This window comes from Dromaius novaehollandiae, chromosome 5 (genome assembly GCF_036370855.1).
Source record: "Dromaius novaehollandiae isolate bDroNov1 chromosome 5, bDroNov1.hap1, whole genome shotgun sequence".
Taxonomy (NCBI): Eukaryota; Metazoa; Chordata; class Aves; order Casuariiformes; family Dromaiidae; genus Dromaius; species Dromaius novaehollandiae.
Window position 1 is genome coordinate 68,888,850 of NC_088102.1, and position 21,877 is coordinate 68,910,726.

At 48.9% G+C, this 21,877-nt stretch overlaps 2 protein-coding genes across 5 annotated transcripts in view; both read right to left on the bottom strand.

Moving 5' to 3' along the window:
- Positions 1 to 12,789, bottom strand: part of CRACR2B (calcium release activated channel regulator 2B) — a 48,817-nt gene extending 36,028 nt beyond the window's left edge. The window contains exon 1 of one of the 4 annotated variants that reach the window (XM_064513165.1): positions 12,446 to 12,789. In XM_064513165.1, the coding sequence (XP_064369235.1) occupies positions 12,446 to 12,594 (149 nt within the window). In that variant the 5' untranslated portion in view covers positions 12,595 to 12,789. Of the gene's footprint in view, positions 1 to 3,772; positions 3,873 to 5,585; positions 5,719 to 7,874; positions 7,997 to 12,445 lie in introns of those variants that run through there. The other 3 variants (XM_026108245.2, XM_064513167.1, XM_064513166.1) reach the window with 3 other exon arrangements.
- A 545-nt stretch (positions 12,790 to 13,334) lies between these two features.
- PNPLA2 (patatin like phospholipase domain containing 2) overlaps positions 13,335 to 21,877 on the bottom strand; it is a 30,170-nt gene continuing 21,627 nt past the window's right edge. The window contains exons 6-9 of the mRNA XM_026108247.2: positions 20,876 to 21,040; positions 20,291 to 20,423; positions 19,311 to 19,433; positions 13,335 to 18,462 (exon numbers count right to left, since the gene is read on the bottom strand). Of these exons, the coding sequence (XP_025964032.1) occupies positions 18,198 to 18,462; positions 19,311 to 19,433; positions 20,291 to 20,423; positions 20,876 to 21,040 (686 nt within the window). The 3' untranslated portion in view covers positions 13,335 to 18,197. The remainder of the gene's footprint in view (positions 18,463 to 19,310; positions 19,434 to 20,290; positions 20,424 to 20,875; positions 21,041 to 21,877) is intronic.

Here is a 21,877-nt window from a genome sequence, read left to right on the forward strand (position 1 = left end):
ATGAAAATCCACGGCCTTTCCTTGTCTTGTTTAACCGAGCGTTCCCAGCGATCTCCTCCGAGCGCTGCTGCCTTACCTGTCCTTTGAGCAAAGGGAGTGCTTGTGTGCAGAGCAGGTCACAACAGGGATGACAACCAGAAGTCAGTGCAGTTCGCCTGGGCTTGTGCCACTAATTATTGAAGAGCTAAGATGTCATCCAGGAAAACTCGACACATGACAAGCACTACCTTGGCCGCCGCAGCTCAGCGAGGACACGTCAGCAGAATTGTCGTTGTTGCGACTCCTTTCACATCCTAACAGCACCAGAAGCACTCGTGCACCAGGCTCCTTCTCTGCCCTCAGGAACCTATTATCACTGCTCGGCCATACTGAGTGTCCTGCAGAGAAAATTCACACCAGAGGGAGGTACCCCTCATTCCTGTGCTGGTGTAGACCTAGACACAGTCTGTTAGTGTCCTTGAAGTACTTCAAGGGCCAAAAAAAAAAAAAAAAAATCAAAATAATATTAAAGTGGATAGAAGGTTCTCTAATGGGTACACAAAGCTTTAAGCTGCTCTCGAGTTCTGCACGTAGCTAATTCCCAAATGGCAGAGAGAGTGAACAATTTTTCCAAGTTACTGTCTTCTTTAAAGAAAAGAATTCGGGAACATCATATGAAACCGGGAGGTGGCAGTTGCACATCGAACACAAGGAAGCACTTCTTCACGCGTCACTGAAGCGTGGGACTCCCTGACACAGGATACCGTGGGTGTCACAGGCATCCATGGGGTGGAAAAGTGACTGATTTTTCCTTCCCCAAGTTGGTCCATAAAGGCCTATTAAACACCAAGTGTCTCTTTTTGGCTCATAAAATCTGTAGGCCACGAATAGCCAGAAAAGTATACTAGAGAAGCATCATTATGCATTTACCTTGGGAAGAACACAAGAAGAGAGCATCTACCACTAGCTACTGTTGGAGGCACAATGCTGTGCTTCAAGCTGGCCATTCTTCAGTACGAACAGAGGCTGCTTTCTCATCGGCAGGAACCACGGTCATAAAATGTGCAGGCTTTTGCCAAAAGCTCCACAGCATTTGCTGCATCTTCAGAAAGGACAGTCGCACGAACTGGACTCAGGATACTAACAGACAAAGGTCAGTCTGCTCCCCACAACTATCCCTTCCCCCAGACCCATAACTCAGGTGCCACACTCAACTCAGACCTCCCTCCAAGTTCTCTGATCCCAGCTATGTCTGCAAAACACCAGAATGAAGCTTTCCCTGAACTTCTCTTCCACCTATGACATAGACACACCTTCTCTGACTTCAGCAGGAATCCTCCTGCCCTGCTGTTATTTATCCAAAACGTTGCTGCAAGCTCACTGTTCAAGTCAGTCACCCTCTCCAGGCATCCTTTTACTAGCTCTCATCTCTGCCGTTAAAGATGCAAGCAACAGGGGTTCACTTTGTGAAAGATGCCTTTCATGATTCATCTGCCACCCAACTTTGGGATGCCAAATGAGAAAGATGTTGACTGCTGCCTCTAGCTGGCCCCCTTCCTGCCAATCCTGCCCTGTCACTTCCTCATCAAATTTCCTAAAAATCACCACTCCCCTGAGCTCAGGACAAGCTCCTCCTGGCCAGCTGCAAGGCTTCCTCAGTCACTTCAGTGTCCTCTTTGCACAAAGCCTAAAAGCCCTGTCAATCCCATCCCAGGTGCACTGGTACGCAGTGGTCATAGTGCTGTTTCTGGGCTACCCCGAGTGTAAGCTCATGGAAGGGAAGAGAAGAGCCTTCATCTTTGTTGATTGAGATCCTTGATCTTGAAATTAACCTTACACGAACAAAAGTTCACAGCCTCACGTTTTTCCTCAAACAGTACTCCCATCACACACACGGTGTTAAAACACTAGACCAGAACATCAGACCATTAAATCCTCTTTCTAAGGAGAAACCTCACTCTTTCGTAAAGCTGTCCACAGGCATCTCACTCACACTGAGTATTTCATACATTTCAGAGTGATTTCTTCTCCAGGTAAGCCAGCAAGTTCTCTGCAGCCCTTGACCCAGCCTTATACAGAGGGCTGGAGGTGGACATAGAGGGCAAAAACGGTTTGCAAAGATTAATAAGCGGGAATGAGTAGGGAGAAGATTTCCAGACAACACAGCTCCCTGGAGAAGCCCCTCTGTGGTTGGTGCTGTATCAGTTTCACCCACTAGCAATGTATGGGACCCACGGACAGTTTGACCTTTCTGTAAATGCTATTAAAACAACAAACACAGCTGAGGCAGCTGGGCGAAGACAATTTCTGAGAAGACAATTAATCCCTTCTCTGCCTCGCAGATATGAGGCTGGCCACGTACATAGTTGCATGACATTCAGTTACCCCGCAGCTGAGGATCCACTGTGATAACAGTGGATATAAATGTAAAGCTTTCCCCCTCTCTGTGAACTAAGGAGGTGCTGGCTGTGCTATGCAAAACACTTTTCCTGAAACGCCAGATTAATCTGTGCACTGGAAAAGGATTAAGTCCATTTCCTGAGTACAGACATTTCTCAGCTGTCTGACCACTGAGAGGGTCACAGGTGAGGTCCTGGCTCCAGGGAGCCAGCGCTCCCACTTCCTCCCTCTAAAGAAAAGAGCGACTCTGGTTCCAATGTCCAAGAATCCCAGGATCTTGTGCAAGAGATCAGGAGTATCCTTTCCCTTTCTCATTCAAGACACAACACAACAAAATATTAAAAGCCTCAAATTTTTTTCAAGACAGAAAAACAAAGAGTGTTTTAAGTAGCCACGTGCCCTGAACCTCTCCTCCACAGAGCAGAATAACACATGGAAATGAATGGCATATGTTCCCTGCACGCAAGGCGCAGCTTAGTGCAAGGAGCAATCAATGCAAGGAGCAACATTTGAAGTGAATCCAGAAGCAGCCCAGGAGCAGATGTTATCTAAGAAGTATATTTGCTCAGTTGCCTCTGTTCAACTGCTGTGACTGCTCTGGATAAAGTCAAATTACTGGGGAGGAAATATCCCCTCTCTGACAAAAGACTGTCACAAGAGTCAGAAGCTCCCGGTAGCAGTACTGACATAGGATTAGAGAAAATGGGGATGGGGAAAGGAAGAGAAATAGGCGTGCTTGGGAGAGAGAGTGGAAATTTTTCTGACACTTATTTTCAAAGAAAACCTCTGCGTTTTCACAAAGCATGCAGCACAATAGCCTCAGTCTTTAATCCAACCAGCTCAAGACCTTCATTTCATAAGAAAACAACACAATCTCATACATTGCAAGAACGCATTTTCTTTACTTTGAAAATACTGCCATTGCAGTGATTACTGTAAATCAGCAATTCCCAAACTGGAGATCCACCAGTTAGTTAAGCAACCTGCAGAACTGTATCAAAACTAGGAGCAAGCATTTTCAGTTCGACATTTGCAAAGATGTTAGGCGATTCAAACCGAAGAGTTAACCATCTGTTAATTAAGCATCTCCAGTTCTTCTAAATCAACGAATAAAGAATGGGAATAACCATCATTTTCTGTAATAGTATACAGTGCCACTCCACTCAGTAAGTCTCTGTCCTGTTTCTACACTGCTTCTTTAAAGCAAAAGCAGGAAGTCAGAACAGAAAGTTCCTAGGCAAAAACTCTGCTGAGACACAGCAGCCTGCAAACCCGTCCAGTCTCCCTTCTACTCAAATAATTCCCTGCCCACAAGAGACACTTTCTGCACTCCCCTTTCCCCTACCTCACAACATCATTTCTTCTCTCTACAGGTCCAACTCTCCCCAAGTACCTCGAGAAGCAGGATGGTATCGTTCCCCTTCCCTGGAACCGGCAGTATTCCACACCAAGATCCAGTGAAGAAATAACACCACCACTGTGAGCAGAGTATCAGAGCAGGTCCACACTAGGAGGTGTGGTTTGCAATGCTCCCTACGCATCTCATCCCCCTGCCAACAGGGCTAGCAGCAGTTGATTCAGAAAGAAGCACTTGAAATCCTGCAATTACGCTCCTTAGGTAAATTCTTTATAACCCTTTCTCACGCACAGTTGGTGTGAAGAAGGGCTTGTGTCTGAGCTGCCTCAGGCAAGATGGGAAGAAATGGTAAGAAAGCAGATGATCCTCTATGCCATGCTGAACTTACAAACACAGCTAGAACTTCTTGGGGAATGCAAGTAGCTTGGTGCCTACCTCCCATCTAGTTTCAACAAGGGCAGGACTGCAAACTGCCCCTGTTAATCCTGCCTCAAGTTTGATTCCACTTTTCTGGCTGTTCTGGCTGTTCACCTATTTTATGAAGAGAACTACAGAGAGCTTAGAAAAAAGGAAAGGTAAAACAGGACACTGAAGTGCAAGGAGTATCCCTCCAAAACACAGTAAAATAGCATGTGCTATTATGGTATGTGCTAAATGGCATGTGTCCAAGACTCTTCTATTAAAACAGCCATAGAGGCTACTCTATACTGTCACTAACCAAAGCGCCCCTTCTTCCCACAGTACCACCAAAAAGGAAACAAGCCTCTCCTTGCCCCCTGCCAGTTTGAGATGCTGAATGGAGGCACGGGGTTGTCACCGAACGGCAGCTTCAGGGCCTCCAGCTGGCACAGAGCTGCCCTCAGCCACGTCAACTCCCATCAGTCAGGCCCGAGGACTTCTCAGAGGATGACGAAGGAAAAAAAGAGCACACGAATGCTGGCAGGCCGACTTTTCATCATTTGGCAGAGTTTCATCCCCTTTGCTCCCTCCCACCCCAAATGCCTCTTTGCATCAGCCCTCAAGGATAATATTTGCCAAGCAAACAAGCCTTGGTGTATGAGCGGTGAGCGGGCAACCCCAGCCTCTGCAGAGCACAAAAGAAACCACTCTCCTGAACATTTCCCGCTGAGAAGGCTCCAGTTCGTTTCAGAATAGCAGAGATTTCACCAGTCCACAAACTATGTAACAGGGGGAGCTACAAAGAGCCCCATCCTCCCAGCAGCAAGCGAAAATGGGATCTACGGAAAGCAGAGGTAAAGGCAGGTCCCTCCTCCCATATTTTTTAAGATGGCCATTTCACAACCCAGACTCAAAAATGGAGGCACGTGAAGACTACCACAAACTGCCACACTTGCCTTTAATACAGCTGGACGCTAGCTCTACCCGGGCCTCTTTCAGGGGTCCACTGTTAATGCAGGAGGAAAGCATGGAAGACAGAACTGAAAGGGGAAAGGCTGCCACAAAATCCCCCTCCCAAATATTTTAATTACAAGAGGGCAGCAGGGTGACTGGACCAGAATGCCTCCTCACAGTCCCAAAGAGGAGGCAGCAAACTCAGAGGAGTAAAGGCCCTACATTAGTAATCATTAAAGCACATTAATACCTCAGCTTCACAACCCAAACTCCCACAATGAGCTGGCCCAGGCTGTCGAGGAGGGCTCGACACTGCAGAAGGGCAGCCCTGCCTGGAAGCTTCACCCCTCCTCTCCTCCTCACGACACCGGCTCAGCTTTGTGCAAGCCCCTGGACCACACATGCTTTGGGGCAGGCTCTAGCAATGCAGCCAAGGTGAAAAATCTGATCATCTGCATTACCTGCCTCTGGCAAACGATCAGGAGAGTTTACTCACCATGTTGTTTATCGTTGCGGCAGAGGTGCTGCTTAACACTGAACTGTGGTCTCAGCTTGCATCTCATCAACTTCTCATCTCAGCTGGAATTTCTAAAACAGCACAAAAAAGGGAACAAACTGCTCTTCTGCACCTCACAGCCTGTCTATAATCTCCTCCTGGAGTCCTTTATAAAGCTTCTCTTAGTACTGACCAGAACGAAAAGCTCAATAAACAAAAAGAGAGGGAAAAATGCATTTTGGAGCCACGTATTAATGAACCCTTAGCATTACATGGATAAAGGTTGGAAATACAAAAGTTATGGTTCCCATAGTAATGCTGATTCAACCATACTGCATATCCTGTGCATTTAGCAGTACATGTTGAAAAGAAAAAGGCTTTATCCACTGATGCCAAAAAGGTTTTCGATTTAGTCAAGGCACTTGAATTCCCTGCTCCCCCGCCCCCAAGTTTATTGTTCAGAGAAGTGGATTTTCAGATAGAATTGGGCCAAGCCAATATAAGCATCATTACAGCCTCCCCACACTCAGGGCAAGAGCAAGGGCTCTCAAGCATGGTCACAGACTGAGCGCTTCGGCTTTATTTGCCCAGCCTGAATAGAGGAGAAGGACCAGGCGTCAGAACAGGCTGAGTCACCAAATCACAGTCTATGGTGATTCTGCACTCGGATGCACGGGGAGGTGGTAAGAAAAGAAGGGAGAAAACAACCAACCCATCACACACTCATAGCTAATAAATGTTAATTCATTTCCATAAACACTAATTTCTTTGATACCAATAGCTTGAAATATCCCCCCTATTTAATATCTCACCTCACAAGTTTGAGAGAAGAGGTACAAGCAGCATCACCACAGAAAGGTGAAAGGGGATAAAAAAAATCTGAAGGCATACTTAAAAGAAATGTGATGTGTGCATATATATATATATATATATTAATTTGAATATAGACACTGCACACTTCTTCCATATTAATGTCAGTGAACCTTAATACTTATTAGCTGATCTCACGATCTTCCAACACAGTTTTCTCCATACTCCAGAAGTAGAATTTTTGTAATGCAATTTCTCTCTCCCTGTGTTTGTAGGTGACGTAGGAAGCGAACGATGTGTACGCCTTAACTTCATTAATTGTCTGGAAGTTAAACCAGTGCCTGAAGCTCAGGAAATTTTGTTGAAGGCAGGATTGAGTAAATATTCTTAGGACAGGCTTGTTCACTTCCTTCCCTGTGGATCCTCCTTTCAAGACAAAGAGATTAGAGAGGGGTAACGTTGGAGCACAGTCCCACAATGGTTGCCATAACTCCTAAGTACGTCACAAAGGGATGGCGCCAGGTACCCGAACACAATGCTTTACATCAGACTTCAGCTGTTTTATGAACTGTTTTGTATTGAAACGAATAGGGAGCTAATAACAATACACCAAAACTATTTACGAGATCATCACGAATGAAACACAGCCACGCTGACCTCTCTCCAGCACAAATCCATGCGCTGCTGTGCTCACGTAGCGGCTGAGATCTTACCTTTACTTTGCATAAAGCCCAGATCACTCTTCCCAGAGAGACTGACGACAAGCGATCCATTTGCATTTAGCAGCTTAGACTGAGCAACCAGATTTGCATGGGAAGCAAAAGACTTTTTGTGCCAGAGGAAACACATTTAATCAAAAGCTTTTATGCATCTGTATTGGAGCAGAGGGTTTCTCTTCTGCTCTAGAGACAATGCTACTAGTCTAAATGCCAGTTTGGGAGGAAGGGAAGGGGAGGAAGGGAAGGTAGAGCAGAGGTCTTGCAAATTCCTGTAAGAGGCAACGAGGGTGAGGAGGATGGAAGGCAGCTCTCAAGGCCCGGAGCAAACTGTGCAGTGGGAGAAATGTATGCGTGTTTGTGGGGTGTCGGTGCGTGTCCTCCTCTCCTCCAATAAATCTGTATCCTTTCCCCAGGCCCCATGAGCTGAGACAGAAGGGCAGAGTTCAGGACAACAGACAACCTTCAAAGAGCAGGTAGCTAAGAGAGAGGCTCGGCCAGTGCTGCTGCTGGAGAGGCCCTCAGCCTCGTTAGGCACCCGGGACCGGCGCAGCCCAGCTCAGAGGACCCCAAGCTCACTAGTGCTGCACCTCACGGAGCTGCAGCAACTCCAGAGCCTGTGGCAGAAAGCAGACCCAGGCACGTGCGGCCGAAGCCCTCCTGCTGGCAGCGTTACTGGGTGGCTGCTCCTTGCCTGCCCCTTCACCCCTCAGGCGCCCGCTGTCGCCGTCCCGCTGCGCGCACCCCCCACCGTCCCACCTACCTTCCCTTTGGGCTCCAACCTCAAGCGTCTGTGCTTCAAAGAGGCTTTGCAAGGAGCGATGCACAGGCCTCCCTGCAGGAGCAGCTGCAAGGCCTGGCTACTCCTCACCGCTGCACAAAGCCCAGGCAGTACGGCGCCTCGCCTGCCAAGGACTGGGTCAGGCTTTATCTTATCTTAACCATGACGCTTGCGTTGCTTCGTGGGCAAAGCTCAGAACTGCTGCGTCTGCCTAGGAGGGCAGCTGGAGAAAGGCCAACGGCCAAAGCTTCCGCCTGCAGCGATTCCCACCAGAGCGAAGGCGGGCAAGCCCGCAGGCTCTGCTGGCCGTCCCGTCCCACCTGAACGCCAGGATACATGTGTCCTGCCCACGAGCAAGAGCTGCAGGGGGAATAAGGCTCAGAAATATTTATGCACCTCATCTCACCTTCAGCTCACCTACTCCTGTCACAGTCACTTTCCCTAGATGCTGTACAGTCACACTAGCCTTTGCCAAAAGATAAGGCACAGGCTAGCTGATGTTATTTTATGGGGAGCAAGACCATTTGTCCGGAGTGCAGATTTCCACATCCATCAGGCTATCAGCCTACGGGTCACCTACAGCTAAAATTTTCAGCTGGAGACAAACTTAGTCTCCTTTTCCTCATTTTACAGAGGGGGAACCAATGCAGATAAAAAACCCACCTTATTCAGAGAAGTTTTGCAGAATAAAATGGGAAAAGTATTCAGCTACCATGACACCGAGGGCCATGAGCAAGCTTTCTTCCAACTGTTATTACATGTTAGCTGCGCCTCCCTGCATCCCTACCTCTCCACACTCGCCCCCCCTTCCCCAGCCAAACCCACTCTGGGTATTCAGGGTTTACAGGCAGCAGGAGTGTCTGCAGGCTGTGTTTAACCCCTCCTTTTCTAGGAGCTGGACTGACTTAGCTCCTGTGGGACTTGCCGTTTTAGGTAATCCTTAAACATCCTTCTCAACTAGACAGTCCCCTGCATGGAGACAGGGCAGTTAGCTAGTACAGGAAAGTTACGTGAAGTCTTGTACCGACACGGAGATTAAAACTACAGAAGCAAGGGCAACAGCTCCTCCTTCAGATGACATCTCTGCTGAATTAACTGGAATCACACACTTCACGGCCCATTATCACAACTACAGTCTGACTAGATAAAAAGAAGGGATGATACAAGCCTCCCCCCTGCAAACTTTTATTGCTTGACAGTTTTTCCGCCCACCTCATTATGCCAATCAGCTGAGAGCACTGTACCATGCCAGAGCCATGTACCATACCCCTCATGCTCTAAAGCAAACCTGTGATTAAAGCCACAGTCTCTAAGAGCACAAGACAACTCTCCTCTGGTTTAGTGCTGTGTGACGCACAATAAGAGAGAGACACTTGGTAAAAAAGCCCACAGGGGTTGCAGAGCACGTTCTCCCAACCTGAACAAAGCATAGGAAAGCCCGGCATAGCTCCAAACTTCACTGGGAAGGTCGCAGTACCATAAACTACGCATAACCCACAACAGCTATTAACGAGGCGTTTGGCATCACCTTCTCCCAAAGCTCACATTTGTTATTCCACTTCAAGCCCCCAGGTCCTGCAATCAAGTTAACTACTGAGACTGTAGTGTTCCTGCTGGCTTATACAGACATGCAGAAATCGGAAATATTTAAGAAAGCGCAGCATGAGAAAACAAATCAAGGAAAACATCATTTTCAAAAAGCACTTAAGTCATCCCATGACACATTTCTTTGAAGTCCAGCTGATGATTTTCAAATGCTTAGGGCTGGCAAACTTTTTGAACCTATGGCCTGAGGAAAGCACACGGTGGTGCTTCCTGCCACAGCAGAAGCACACAGGGAATACTCAGCAAATCACTCCAGGGCAGCCTGCGCAGCTGCAGAGGTCAGGTTTACTCAGCAAAATGTGCAATTAGGTGCATGCACGGGGAAATCCCTCTTGGCAGCAGCCAGCAAATTAAAGCTTTAGGATGCAAGGTGGGGAAAAGAAAACCTTGCTTCCGAGATATTAAGAGAAGTAATCAGCACATGCCTGAGCAACAGTATCTCCATTTCAACCTGCCAGGCTATGCCCTACCTCAAAGGATACACAGTGACAATCAAAGGACAGAAAGCCTTACTAATTTTTGTAACGCTGCTCTTCTGATGCTACAACAGAATGGATCATTCAGGATTCAGATGTTCAAAGCAAAACAAAAATTTCCACCTCAGTCTTTACACAGACAGCAAGCAGGAACAGGGAAGACGCTGCTCCGCTGAGCGGGGGAAGGCAGAATTACTATAGTTGAAGTTTTCTGTCACTTCCTTTAACTCCAAGATGAGCTTCTGCAAGCAAGTAGGTGAAGAGAGGTGGGAGGATTCATTCCCCAGAGCAGCCTTACCAAAGCAAAAAGATTTAGACAGTGAATAACATGTGGGCTAGATTATGGAAACCAGACCTACTTTACTATCCATGAGGATCGATATCTGCAAAGCTCTCTGACCGTGAAGAGCATCAAGCTGGCAGCTGTGCCCATATGATTCATGTTACTGTCAATTGACCTTATCCCATTAGTTGGCTCTGAGGCTGCCTGGCAAAGTCACGAGTAACAGCAGACACCAGGACTGCCTGTCTGCTGCTAAAGACAGCTGCACATGGAGTTGTCATTTACAAAAAAATCTTTATAGCACTAGATGACAGAGTCTAGATTTATTATAAGCATCAAATTGGGGGCGAGGGGAGAAATCTTCCCATCTGAGAGGGACAAAACAGCCAAGCAGACTTTTCAGATGGACAATTTACACTACCCGACTTAACTTCCCACCAGCAGCAGAGAGGCCATGAGAATAAAGATAGGCTGGAGATTCATAATAAAACTGTTTGCACAGAAAGGCAGTTTCAGACAGATCTTATACCATCTTATGAAGGATCCCAAAACTATACCTCACACTTGTCTCAGTGCAGGATTTAGGCGGATGCCCTGGCAAGGAGAGGATTTTTCCACTCCAGGCCATTGCACTTTCTCCATTGATCCTCTGGACCACCTGAATTGGCCAGTAAAAGAACAGAGTAGACTGATTACCAGCTTCATCTAGTATAGCAATCTCCTTAGGTGTCAGGAGATGTGTATGCATATTCTTATGTATATACATATTTATATGGTTCCCAGAATTAAATATAGCTCTAAAATATGAAAAAAAAAAAGATTGGAATTATTCCTGAAATTCAGGGAACTAAGGCTAGAAATTACAGGTTTTCCAAGAGCCCCTTTATACAACAGCCACCTTCCCACCATCTCCATCAGAATAGCCAAGGATCCAAGGGGTCATGTTTAAACAAGGAAACTGTGTTTGGATTATCATGTCTCCTCAGGCTATTCCTGAGCACAGCTGCTTTTCAGTATCCGAGGCTGGCAATCACAGGCCTCTTTTTCCCCTTGCTACTCTCAGGAAGCGCTACAGGAAGGATCTGAGGTTAAACACACAAGTTCACTGAAGTCATCCCACAAGCACGTTAAAGAGAAAGACGCCACGGTTCAAAGGCAAGGCTTCCCCTCAGGAGAGGCAGAGCTCCAGTATCTTCTCCTTCAGAAGAAAAGAAGTGGCCCTAGTCCAGCTACCGTAGCGACCCATTGCATCATTACTGTGCAAGAGTCACCAAGGTTGCTACCACGTGCCCAACGCCATCTGCACCTGGACCTTGGCGAGAGAGAACATTCCCCAAACAGAGGACACTGGAAAAAAAAGAGAGGAGAAAGCAAAGGACACCCATGCGGGTCAGCCACTTGCATGCAGGACGACAGCTCCTGGGCTGCACACTCCTCAGCCCAAAGCAGAGCAGCAGCAGGCGCGAGGGACTGCAACTCCCATGCCCGCTCCCGCGCTGGGACATTCCCCGTCCCCACGGCTGCAGCTAGAGCTGTGCGTTTGGCAGGGAGGAAGGTTTTGCGCAGGAATGTGAATCCGCATCCGTCTTGCGTTAGAAGACTACCGACAGCTGGGGAGGAGGCGGCTAGTCAGCGCCGAGCCAGCAGAGACGGCCGCGGCGCGCAGAAAGCCCTTGGCTCCCCTCTCCCCACGCGCCGCCTCGCCGGCTTTTGGGCAGACACCTGGGGAAGCCGGGTGGCTCCTGCGGAGAAACAGCCAGGCCCCGTCAACCCAAGCAGCGCGGCACTGCAAAGCCGGGGAGCGTCCAGGGCCGCGAAGGGAGCGCTGCAGCCAACGCGGCCGGGCGCAGGGCTGCCCTCTCCTCGGCCTCTCCGACCTCTTTCACGCCGCTGGGAAGCGACGGGAGGGAGGGCCGAGGGGAGACCCGGCAGCGGCGCTTCCCCAGCCAGGGGCGCCCCGAGGGGCCGCGCGAGGCGCCGAACCCCCCCGGCACCTCGCGCACGAGCGGCGGCGGGGCCGGGCGCCACGCGGCAACGGTCGCTCGGCCGCCAACGGTCACCGCGGCGGCCAACGGTCACCAACGGCCGCGCAAGATGGGGGGGGAGGGGGGAGGGGGGGGCGCCCCGCGCGGCCCCGGGCAGCGCCGCGGGAAGGGGAGGCGGCCGGGCCGGGCCGGGGCCCCGCTTACCTGCGGCGGGCAGCGGAGCGGCGCGGCGGGCACCTGCAGCCGAGGCGGCGCGGAGCCGCGGCCGGCGGCGGAGGCGGCGCCACCCGGAAACGGGCCGGGCCGGCGCGGCGGGGGGAGCGGCGAAAAGCAAAACCAGCCCCCGAAACCATGAACCCCGCGAAGGCAGGAGGAGGCCGGAGCTTGCGGCGCGGCGCCCTCTCCCCCCCGGGCTGATGTGCGGGGCAAACACCAACTCCAGAGATGAAGGGCGGCCTCGCTGCCGAGCGGCGGTGTTTGCTTTTGCTGTCGTTCAGAGAGCAGACGCTGCCGGCTTTACGAGCTGCGCGCGGCAGTAACGCTCATTGCGGCACGAGCCTCTGCCCCCGGGGCCCGGGCGCCCGCGAAGGCTCGCTGCGCTTCCCGGCGTGGAAGACCAAGCCCGGCAGCCAACACACAACAAAGGCTTGGAGAAGAATTCTAGATAGCATCATCTTGATAAACCCTTCTAGGTCCAATCCGGAGTCTATCAAGAGGTTTCCAGGGATTTCGGAGAAATGGGGTCTGATCCAGACAAAGCAGCCCTGCATAATCAAAAGCCAACACCAAGCAGCCTGCAGGATTTCAGCTTCACCACCACTGCAGATCCAGGTGCCCGGCCTCTCCTCCTCCAAAGCAGAGACTAACAGCACTTGGGGCATTTCAGTCTGAGGGAGTTTCCCATCTTTCCACCTCCTAGGTGAATGCCCTGTTCAGCACCTCTTGACACCAATTTGCCATGAAGCTATCTGAAATTCAGTGACAGGGACAGGGCCCAGCAAAACAACCCCCCACATGGTACAGTGCCCTCAAAAAAATATATTTAATAAGCCTTTTAAATGGCAAGGCAAGCAACCTACCACAGCCAGGTAAGTGTATTGAGAAAGTTTTTATTAGAAGATATATTTCTGCCAAAATAAATAGTTACATTTCCTTCAGCAAAATCTTAGAAAAAGAGAAACAGGGGGGGGAAAAAAAGCATCAACAATTTAATACTGAACTGTCAAAGTGACTATGAGAACTAGTAAGTGACATTGCCATGTAAATACATCACTCGCATACACTATTGCTGGTCTAGTTGCTGCTCTGACATCAGTAATTTCCACAGCGCTCCACCAGTCCGGCGTGCTCTCGGCGCTTCTCAGCCTCACCGACAGCAGCAGAAGCCCAGGGAACGTTTAGCTGGTGAAGATCTGCTTTCGATGCTGTTTCCCAGAACAAGAGGAAACCCCAGGAGAAAAAGGTGCGTGTACCAAAGTCATGTTTCTCCTCTTCTGCTTGGAGTTACAGGTTTCCCCTCCCTTTCCAGGAAGGCTGGTGTGGGTCCATACAGTAAGACGGATGCTGTTAATTTGAAACTGTCCTAGTGGAGCTGCGTGCAGACTGGGAACAGAGCAATGTCCCAACCGTAGCAGCAAGGGGAAGGAGGAAGAGAGGGGTCTCAGTGCTGCTGCATTAAACATGCAGACACCACAGGGATACAGAGGGCAGGCAGGCCACAGCCCACTGTAAAGGCACAGGGCGAGTTTGGCACAAACTAGCTGATGTAGGAGCCGGGTGAGATGGTCTATTTTCATTGATTTACAGGGAGAAAAGAGGAAGGAAAAAAAAAAAAGCACATAAGAACTATGTTGGCAAGGCCCTCTGACTTTGGCAACATGCAACCCTGCCACAACTTCTACCATTGATTTAGCAGAAATGGACCCCTAAGACTGGGCAGTGCAACATAAAACAAAAGAAAAAGCCCTTAGTTTTGGGTATTTCTCCCACAGCTCCTTTAGCAAAAGTGAGAGTTCTCCTCTCTAGGGAAGGGGTAAAAGCTTCGTCATCAGATTACTAGATTCATAAAAAAAAATAATTAAAAGAGGACAAAGTAATGGGGAATATAGGATATATACCGGGGACACCTCAGTGCTGGGAGAGTGCAAGCCCTCATTTATTCCCTGGTCTTAGAGCTGCAGGTCCTCTCAAAGTCATGAGAAAGCAATTCCTAAGTCTTATAAAGACTGGGCAGAAGTTGGGTATTTCCTCCTCCCCTTTGAAAAATCAGCTTGCAATAGTATTAGCAGTAGGGCAGGCAGCAAACCAAAGCCAACATACCATACATTCATTGTGGCTTACGGAGCATGCCGGAGATACACACCATTGTGCACAACATGAAACAACTCTACAGTGTTACACAGGTCAGGAGCTGGTTAGATGCACAAAAAGTTCACCATGAGCCTTGTTAAAAGCAGCAAGTAATATCTGTATCACAGGAAGGAGGGGGAAAAAAAAGTAAGTGGATTCCTGAATGCAGAGACCCTTTATGTAAAGCAGTGGAAACTGCAAGGGTTGGGACCCTTGAGGAGTTCAAGTGAATATCATGGGGGCTTTTGGACATGGACTGCAAGATGAACTTTTGGTCCAGGAACCTGAGCTCTCAAACACCATATACCAGAGAGCAGCCAGGCCCTGACACGTATCCACTGGGCTCCCAGCCACACATTCCACTGAAGAAGGGACCAACCACTACAGATGATTATCTTGTTCCTATAAACTTGATGAACATGCGTTAATTAGTAGCTGCTGCCAACACTTGCCATGAGGCCAACACACAACAAAGGCTTGGAGAAGAATTCTAGATAGCATCATCTTGATAAACCCTTCTAGGTCCAATCTGGAGTCTATCAAGAGGTTTCCAGGGATTTCAGAGAAATGGGGTCTGATCCAGACAAAGCAGCCCTGCATAATCAAAAGCCATTCTTCAAAAGCAACCACAGGCCTTTTTCTGCATCTGCTGGGCTAGATCTTTCCTACTCTCCTCATCCTTTATAAACTGTGATGAATGAGCAGCAAGAACGTCAAACAGGTGCTTAAAACATCTCTTAAAGGAGAAGGAAGGTAGTCTGGGGTATTAATTTTTTTGACAGATCTACTGTTCTTTGATCACAGTTAAAAATATATATATATAAAAAAGTCAACTAGCTATCACAACAGCCATTGTGCTACATGGGGGATAAATATAGGCAAAGAAAGGGTTAATGCAGAGTGGTGCTTTCCCTCCATCTGTTCACACCCTGCAAATTAGCATAGGGAAAGCAGGGGTTTCCTCTCTGAAGAACTGGCCCTTTGCATTTAAAGCCTGGCTTTGGTTTGTGGTTACACTCTGAAGTGCACAACAGCTTTTCTTTGGGAGGTTAATATAACAAACTAAAGATAGATGAGGTTAAATAAAAAAAACAAAACTCAGGTCTTTCACTAGCCACAGCAGTTAGTCTGTTGAAATGGATGGACCAGAACCAGAAAGCTGCCTGGATCAGAGCTCTGGGAGAGGGTGGCACCAGTCCATTTGGTTCTGATGAAATGCAAGAAAAGAGAGGGGATGCGGAGGACAAGCGTGCCAAGCTGTGATTTCTGGGCACAGTCTATTACCAAGAGAGTTTTATTTCATAGTTTAGTGGTTTACATAATCACTCAGTGGTTTTACCAGTCCAGGAAGAAGGGATTAAAAAATAGTTGCCTCATTCTCTCCACCCATATGTTAAAACAAACAAGGCAGAGTCAAGAGGGTAGTAGTTTCTAAGCACAAGATTTTCCCATCTCCTGGCTCTGCCCCTCACAGATGTTTTGCTTCTAGATGAAATCCCTTCATTTCATGCCACTAAATATCTACATCTTCTTGCCAATTGTTCTGTATGCATGAGGAGCAGACATAGCATTTGGCAAGCTAAGCAGAAGTGCATGTCCCATTTCCCCAAAGAGGGCAGCCCAGAGCAGTGGGGGGAAGCCCGCACCAAATCACAAAATAAACACCCATTTTTGATGCCAGGCTTCATCAAATTTATCCTGCTGCCACAAAACTGACAGCAGCTTGTTGCTAGCTCGCCTAGACTACAGTTACATCCAGCTAGCAGTGAGCTCCTTCTGCAGGCTTTAGACAGTGTTACATCTTTAGGACTGACTTGTTTTATAATCCAATATTCCTAACTTCTGGTTTCAGAATCCTCCAAATTTTTCTATTCCACACTTGGTGACCTGCTGTTGCAGGTGTGATCAAGTAGATTCGCTACTCTTTCTCCAGACATCAATAGCATTTCCGGGGATTTTTTCCCTTTCTAAAACAAAGGGACAGTTGGGAGTCTATTACAAATCGCTTTTCTACAGGTATCAGCTTCAGACACCCCACCCTGCTCCCCAGCAAACAGAGCGTGCATTTGCTTTGGCCAGCTGCACACTGTTTGAGCTAGGAGAGGTAGAAGATGCTTCATGCAGCTAGACGAGCTTCAGCAAAAAGATACCAGGAGTTGGTTTTGTGTCTCAGTACAAGGACTTAAGCTTAAGTATGTGCGGTCCCCACAGGAAGCCAGGTCTCACCCTGGGGAGATCAGAGAGTCTATGTTTCTACACAGCAAGTCACAACCAGACCACCACTGAGAAGGCAGTGATTTATAAGGCAGAGTCCTGCCCTGCTATAGACCCACCAGCTCTGGTCTTTTAAGAGACAAGACAAATGTAGCCACTTCCAAGAGGGCCATACGTTCACTGATGCTCCTGACTTCACTTCCACTTCTCACGCTCCTGCCATTGCCAGCTGCATCGCGGTACCACTTGCAAGCCACAGTGCAAGACAGGCATGTGGTAGGGCTGACAGGGCTGGAAGCCTGCATCCCTATCACCCCCAAACCTCAGTGTCCAAATTCTTCCAAGCACAAGATAGAACAGAGCCTCAGGCCAGCAGGACTCCCGTGCCGTGGTACCGACTTGGAATTTCCTTCAGCTGCATGGTCCCTTAAGGAGCGAAGCCTGACCCCGGTGAGAGGCAGCCCCTTCCCTGCACTTGCTGTGACACGCCACCACAAGCCTCTCAAAACCAACATGCCCCACATAATCTCACCTTCCTACAGACACTTCACATTCCTTCCCCAATGTCAGCTGCTAGGCCAATCCTCAGAGACCAAGTGGAGCTTTTCCAAAGCAACCCCACACTAACTCCATTCACACTGACAGGAATGGGGCCTCAAACTCAACGCGTTTCTCTGGAAAACCAAAAAAGAATAGCTTAGTCTCACCTAGTTCTTTAAAGTAAGCTCAAGTTCAGACTGGAAAAGTTCCACCAGGATGAGAGTCACTCAATTTCCTACATTTCTGCAGTTCCAGTGCAGACTGCAACAGGACCAGCTCTGGCTTCCAGTGGGGATGCAGTTTAGGGACAGAGGAAAGGATCTGGCCTCAGCAAAGAAGAAAGTCAAGAGGAAGTTTGGAAGCAAAGAGGAAAATTGGTTTGGCAATAGAGGCTACTTCATCTTTCAGTAGCATAAAGAGCTGAATGATGTCAGATGATTTTAAAAAAAAAAAACAAGACTCATGAGCTCTAAAAACCAGAGGAAGCTAAAGCTATATGAACTCCAGAGTGTCAGCTACCTCCTGATTATTTGGTGATAGAAACCTAACAGCAATTCAAAGTGCATTATTTGGGAGAGCCCAGCTGGGTCAGCATCAGCTTGGCCACGGGAAATGGCCAGGCAAAAGCCTAAAGCAAAGTGCCTGCACATGTGTTTCTTTGAACACAGAGACGCCTTGCCTGGCCCAGTGGGCAACAAATGGCTACAGTCATTTCCACCAGTCTCCATCCCTGGGAAACCTCCTTTGCAGCATACTCACGAGCACAGGGCAGCAGGCTGCCAGGGGATGAGACTGGTCCCACCCTACGTCCACCCCCCTTCCCACCCACCCCCATTCCCTTGTGGCAGCAGGCTCAGAAGAGTGGCAGGCACTCTTTTGCACAGTCTAGAGGTGGAAGCTTTATCTGAAGCCCTTCCGGAGGGAAGAGGGAGGCCTGCATGTCCACGTTGATGCAGAGTAAGCCCAGCATGAGCTGGCGCTGGTACTCCTCCCACTTCAGCATGACATCGGACAGGGAACAGTTACTTCTCATCCACATGGGCAGTGCTTCACCACACGCAGCTACTGAAGAAATTGGCAGGCTCTGGGTCCCTCGAAACTCAAGGTGATAGTAAAGCCTGAAAGGCAAACACATGCAAGGAATCAATACATGGAAAGCTTTACCAGATCAGAGCTTCAGAAGCCATGGAGTGCTTTTGTTTTGCCACTAACCAGCTGCATGATCTTAAGGATCTCTTCTCTGTGTGCCCATCTTCCCCCCTCACATCTCTTGATTATTCAAACCATGAGCTCTTTTGGGTAAGAATCATCCCTCGTACTAGGATCCTGATCACAGCTAGGGCCTCTGGCTACTACTTTAATACAGAGTTTCCTATTCCCATCTATGCAATACAGTCTTGCCTCAGCCTCAAGCTACCGCCTACAGCAGGGAGTTCAGCTCAGAAGCACAGGCCAGAGCCAAGGCACATTTGCACAGCCAAAGCACTCTGCCGCATGTGGAACCCATCTGATGCTTCCTGGCCACCACATTGCCTCCGCAGCCCGAACCAGGCCTACACTCCTAAGCGGAAAAGGTCATTTGGACTCAAGTACCCTGGAGAAGGAACTTTTAAGGGACCCTGGGCTGGCAAACACCACACAGACAAGCACCCGTCTTCTACAAAGGAGCTAGCATAATGTTTTAATTAAACCTGCATCTTCTGCCCTATTGCTTCAGTATTAAACAGCTTCATTACAGGGTCTCCCTGGGAGGAAGGAAGGGGATCATGTGCTGAGTCTATCCAACAGTTAAGAAGGCCAAAAGACCGTGAACCAGATTAACTTTTTAAGGTTGGGCAGTAAATCCTTCCAGTCGATTTGTGCCTTAGTTGCTCTGCTCTAATTGAGTAGATTCCATTGAAGTGAAGGACAGAAGGGGAAATGAAGCACTGCTCCAGAGCAGTGCAGTGGAGGAAAGCAGCCATACCTGGCTGAAAGATGGCTGCCCAGTTTCTTTTTGGCTTTCTTCACAAGGTAGTTGCAGATTTCAGTCATCTGCTCCCTCATCCATCTGATATCCTCAGGGATATCCGGTAGCCATTCCAGCAACCTGGGAGACAGGACACAACCATTAGTTGGAGCACACAAAGACCAGAACTACTAGACCTTTACTCCCTGTCCAGTGGGCCAAGATGAGAGTTGTTGGAGGAGAGAAGAGAAATATGTTCTAGGCAATGGTTTTAAATGTTAATGCTTCTTTTTCTTTCAATAAGAAGAGACCTAGTTTTGCCTATGAATAGTTACTCATTATTTTTAGTGACAAGTGCTGTAAGAGGCCTTTCCACCACCATTCATAGAACTGAGGGGGAGCAGCTGTGAAGGAGGAAAATGGCCCAGGACTTATCTTTATGTTTTGTACCTGCACTTTCCATATTCTCCATCCTTTTCAGATTTGGAAGATGTTTTTCCTCTAACCCTTTCTACCATGTAGAAGAGGCGCTACTGCCTCCTTCCAGGAACTTTTCACAGGGTACTTTGTATTACGAACAAGTCTCTGATGGACCTGCCTTCTCAGTTGTACAATGTAGAGCTGGAGATAGCTAGGACTACCCTACCCCTCATCCAAGAGGAACAAGGCCTCTTGTGTTGTTCCTACTTTCATCCCTGCACTCTCAATTCAGAAGTTTTTCCTCCAGGCTCTGGAGCTTATCAACAGTCTCTAGGGCAAGTTCCAGTACACAAGCATCTTTCTTCAAGCTGGAAGTATTGGCTGTAGTTGAGTGATATGGGGAGGTGGGAATATTTTTTTCATGTGGCTCATAACTGGCATGAAGACTTTTGCCAGGAAGCCTGCACTGCAGAGTTAGAAAGGATCCTACTCCTCTCTCCATCCATGTTCCACCAGCTATACCAAACACTTGGTTGCACTGGAAAGAAAGCCACCAAGGGAACCAGCTGAAGGCCTACCTGACCGTGAAGGAAATGGCAGACTCCAGAGGCAGCATGTAGGGGACCATCATTGCAGTGGCCACACGTATAGGCAGCATGTTGGAGATACCAGTCAAAAACCCTCTTCTTTCAGCACACGCCTCCATGAGAGCTGAAGACAGAAGAGAACGTGGCTGAATCCTCTCAGCAGGACTATTGCTTTCCCTCTCATATCCTTGGAGTTACCCAGCCTGTGGTCTCTCCTCTCCACCTCCAGTTCTTAAGGAAGTCTTGCTCAAGGGAATCATTTTCTGAGCACAGCTGAGCAGCAGCAGCTTTTAGTTTTATCAGGCTCCCAAAGGAACAAGCATCAAAATCCCCTCCTTTCCTTCCCAGGCAGGACAGAGTCAAATAAGTGACCCTCTTGCAGCTCTGCCTGCACAGAGCAAGCCACACCTTTATCTAAGAGGCTCAGACTCCAGGTAAGCACCAGTTGGTGCCAGCTCAGTCCCAGGGGAATGGGATACAGGCAAGCATGGTCACAAACAGTACCCACATCCCAGCAATTCCCTGTGGGCCAGGAAGCACAGAAGGCTGCCTGAACTCTCTCCCTTGGGAACATACCTTGGTTCAGTTTGGGAGGCAAGTGTTCAAAGATGTGCTCTTCAACAGCAGCAAGGGCAGCATTGTCCTCCAGCTGGTCCTCAGCTTCTGTTTCTCCCTCCTTCTCTCCTGGGGGAGCTTCTATGGCAAGGGGAGGACAGGCAGGACTCGGACGATGAAGGAGACCTGAGAGAGAAGTCATACCATCAGGACGACACAAACTAGGTGCCCTGCCTGCCTAGCCTTTGGAGTGTTAGGCCTCGCTTCACCCTAACACACTCCTCAGCCAGATAGACATCACGGGTGACGCTTACCACAACATGCTGAAACCTGGCTGCTTGAAGGCCAACCTGTCTTTCCCTGCCAGAAATTCTAACATCTCCCCTATAAGCACTGCAGGGTGCTGTTTGGTAACATTTAATTGCTATATATCCTGCCACTGAGTACCAAGATTTCAGGCAGGATTTCCCTCCTGCAGCTTAATCCACAAACACAGCTGCCTGCCTGCTCTTATCCCAGTGAGGTATCGCAACACAGAGCAAACAAGTGTGCTTCACCTGCTGCAGGCTGACGCTAGGCGGCCCCAGACACACACAGCACGCTACAGCAGCTGCACCCAAGCAAGTCTGGTGCCTAAGGAGGAGGGTGGCAGGAGCGTCACACTGCCAGGCCCTGTGGGCTGCTGAGGGCATGCCTGCACTCGGCAGTGCTGCACCACCTTCAACGTGCTCCAGGAGCACCTAAAAAGAAGCAGGGTGTCTGCACGAGCTCCAAAAGGCACTGGTGCCCGACAGCTGTGTTGGCGTGACACAGAGCGTGGTGGGCTAAGTAGCCTCCTTGCCCCGTTGTGCCAAAGCCACCCTGGCTCTGGTCTCAGAGCCTTTAGAGTCCTTCTGTATCACTCCGTATTGGGAAAGGTGTCTGCTCCACTTCTGCTTCCTGAAGTGCTAAAATCTACTTATTTTTAGAACTTCCATATTCCCACATCTGAGGTGCAACTCTCACTCCCACACACCCCAGATC